This window comes from Atta cephalotes (genome assembly GCF_000143395.1).
Source record: "Atta cephalotes unplaced genomic scaffold scaffold00019, whole genome shotgun sequence".
Classification (NCBI taxonomy): domain Eukaryota; kingdom Metazoa; phylum Arthropoda; class Insecta; order Hymenoptera; family Formicidae; genus Atta; species Atta cephalotes.
The window spans coordinates 4707194-4710925 of NW_012130083.1; the positions used below are offsets into that span (position 1 = coordinate 4707194).

Here is a 3732-nt window from a genome sequence, read left to right on the forward strand (position 1 = left end):
ACACACACACACACACACACACACACACACACACACACACACACACACACACACACACATATATACCTGTATAAAATATATTCAGATAATATCAATATGTTTACTCTAACTTAACTCTTTCAGTGATTATATTAACTGCTAGATCGTTAATATGAAAATAAAATGATAAAATAATATAGTTCGTAATCAACTCGTACCATCCACGAACGTTCTCAGGTGCATCACATCTCTGCTGCTCCTCATTATAGACGGTGCCATCGCTGCAACCTTGTTCACGCGGCGTCACACCGTTCAGGCATACGTAAAACTTCTGACAGTCCTCGGGATGCGCAAATTTAGGATGGTCGATCACCATGCCCCTACTGTCAACCTGGGTCTCGGTTGGGCACTCAAAACCGTCTTGCAGTTTCTTGCCCATAACTCCGCAACCCTACATCATGCAGCACATTTCTGTGTTATCGTGTTATGACATCAAAGAGCATTGATTTCAGTTTAATTTAACAATTTCTCGAAAAATTTTATAATTGGTCTTTTTTTGTTAAATTAAAGTTAGATTAAGTTCTTTCTCGTTTCCTAATAGACATTCTAATTTTCTTTGTGCCATTTTTTACAACTTTTTAATTTGTAGTCTCCAGTTTTATTTTATGTAATTTCATTTGACATAATTAAGTATGATATTAAAAAATGTAATTGAAAATTATACAATATATTGTATAGTAGAGTAGGATTTTGTTTCTCGCATCTCCTGAACATTATTTGTCTGACTCCTAAATTTAAATGCTAACAGAATTGCATTGTTAAGTTCCCACTATAATTGCAAGGAAATATCTGAGACCTACCCGAGGATAATTGTAATTAGGAGAAAGTACATGCGCTGTGGGGTGTATTAGAAGTTTGTACTTTCTCTCAATTAAAACTTTAACTTCGGGGAAGTTCATAGCATTTGTTACAGTTCCGAATCAATTGTTCTAAACCTCCGTCGGAGCAAGTCTAAGATTATGTGCGGAATATGACTACGTTACGTGTACATATACAGTATAAAAGGATTTTGTTCTTGGAATTTTTAACGTCAATTAACTTATTCTAACACTGCGTGTCATAATCGACAAAATAAAATAATTCTTTCTTACTGCACTGAAAAAATTTCGAGTGATTGGAAATGAACGAAAATTCTGATCATATCTATTAGAATTTTGATTATCTCATCTAGAATTATAGATTCTATTATTCTAGAAAATTCTGATTTATACATTTCCAATCAATAATTTTAATTAATATAATCAAACTTTTTTCCAATGTCCTCTAAGTTTTTTGGAGTAGAGTTTTTATTCTAAAGAGTGAAAATTTAGTCAATCTTGAAAAAAATAGCTCAATCTGTAAGACTGAGATTTTTCAGTGATAATTCACTCTAAAAATTAGAGAGTAAATTTTCTCACCTCGCGACCCGCGCTATCCGGCCACACACAAGTTCCGCTGTACTCGTCGAAGTGTAGTCCGGTAGTGCAGGTGATTTCAATCGCCTCTCCGTCGATGCAGTTGTAGAAGACATTGCACACTGTCGGGTCGGGATGCGCGAAGAAACCATTTCGTCGCGGACACTTCTTCGTCGGCTGTGGAGGTTCTATTAACGAGGATAATCAATCAATCGATCGTGCAATTTCATTATCGTAATATTATATTCGATATTTTAACGTGAATGAAGGTATTATATTTCAATTGGATATATCAAATATACGAAATGCGCTTTATTGCATAAATATAAATAGATAAAAATAAACTTTTAAAATAAGACTTTTTTAACAAATAAAATTTAATTAATAATTACTCTGACAAAGATAATAATATTTTAGATATTACATAAGAAAACGTTATTAAATTAGAAATATTATTCGATATTAACGACGAATATATTGATTTTCAAAACAGTTCTTCATGAAATCTTCATTTGTCTTACGTAATTCGAGACGATCACCGCAATCGACGTTGAATACGTGGTCGCACTTGTTAACCTTGCGATTCAAAGGATCGAACACAAGACCGTCCGGGCACAGCTTCTCCGTTGCTACGCCGTCGTTGCATTCGTAATATTTGTCGCATTGCCTGCTATCCTCGTATTGGCCGTCCTTGTTTGGGCAATTGAACGCAGCATCTGTAATGTTACCGACGCTAATACTACTGTGGTCTTACTGCGGGCGGAAATTGATGTGGCGTTTCCGGTAGACGGAGGTGAACCTGTCCGTCGAATTCTTGGATCGACATTATTTCGTCGTTCATTACGTAATTTTGTCTTGGCTGCGCACGACTATACTTATGCAACTCGCCGAACGAGAAAACTGACATTTACGAATTAGAAAGTTCGTTCTCGTACTGTCTCCGGGTTAATTCTAACGGATATTTCCATTGAACTTACTTTGTTTTTTCGCATTTTCTTTCTTTACTCTTATTGCAATTCCAGATAAGAATATTTCATTTGCCTTATATATTATAACATAAATATTTTATATTAGTAATGAAATTATCATCGACGTTTGTTTCAATATTATTTTATATCCGAATTCTAATTATATGTGTATTTATATGTGTATTTAAACAATTATATTGATTTTTTTCTTTCAAAACATTTAAATATCAAAAAGTATTTAAATTTTTGAAGGTTTGAATATAATCTACGTTATTCGAATTGAAAGAAAAAAAATCAATATACTTAATTGTTTTAACTATATAGACATAATTAAAATTAGAAAGACATAATTAAATAGACATAATTAAAATTAAAAATATTGGAATGTCGATAATATTAATTTCATATTTGAAGAGTATTTATGTAACAATAAAATAAATAAAATACTCTTATTTTTCTCTTACTAGAATTAGTAAAGTTAATTTAGAGAATGTTAATTTAAAAAACGAAGCATGCACTTATAAAACGTATTTAATATCTTTCTTTTACACAATTAATAATTTTTAAAATAAAATTTTTTATATTTCATATTTTATGTATAAAATATAATTTATAATTTTATTAATTATATCTTTACTCCTTTTTACAAAATTTTACGTCCAGTTTACATTTAACTTTGTCTAGAGTAGGTTATATAATAATTAATTTTATATTATAATTTTATATATTTTATAACTAATTTTATATTATAACTAATTTTCTTAATTTTATTAATAATAAATAATAATTTATGATAATATTTATGTCTGATTTAACAATTAATTTTTTAAGAATAGCAGTAATTAATTTTAATATTCTAAAAGAGTATTTTCAAAGATTTTGAATTATGCGAGAACTTTTCTTTGTAGACCTTCTTTGTAGACATTCTTTAGAACGTTTTTATCATTTCTGATTTCTTTTTAATCTTTTTAAACGAATGATCGATACTTACGTGTCAGCGCGATTGCGCTTAGCAGCGTGACGATTCCAGTAATGAACATTCTTCCGGTTTACTTGTGTTTTCCTGTCGGATGATCCGTCGTAGGATGATCCTATTGCACTAAGGTTCACTGAAACGGGCGAAAACGGCTAAATTAAGGCTATTTAATTTTTAGTCCTTCTTTGAAATGGCCCGAGGTCGCCCTCGCGAAACTGCAGCTCTTCGGTTACTCGTCGGCTGGGTATACCTTGCGGATCCCCACTATTTCCTCACGCAAATCCCACTTTCGCCGTTACTTTTCATCGACGAACATTCGTCGAGAATGAAAATCGAAAAGATAGATGAGAGACAA

The 3732-nt window shown here is 31.7% G+C and overlaps 1 protein-coding gene across 1 annotated transcript in view; it reads right to left on the reverse strand.

The window, feature by feature from the left end:
• LOC105619105 (peritrophin-1-like) overlaps positions 1-3441 on the reverse strand; it is a 4625-nt gene extending 1184 nt beyond the window's left edge. Inside the window, exons 1-4 of the mRNA XM_012200637.1 lie at positions 3393-3441; positions 1955-2149; positions 1437-1621; positions 198-430 (exon numbers count right to left, since the gene is read on the reverse strand). Coding sequence (XP_012056027.1) covers positions 198-430; positions 1437-1621; positions 1955-2149; positions 3393-3441 — 662 coding nt within the window. The remainder of the gene's footprint in view (positions 1-197; positions 431-1436; positions 1622-1954; positions 2150-3392) is intronic.
• Positions 3442-3732: the final 291 nt, after the last annotated feature.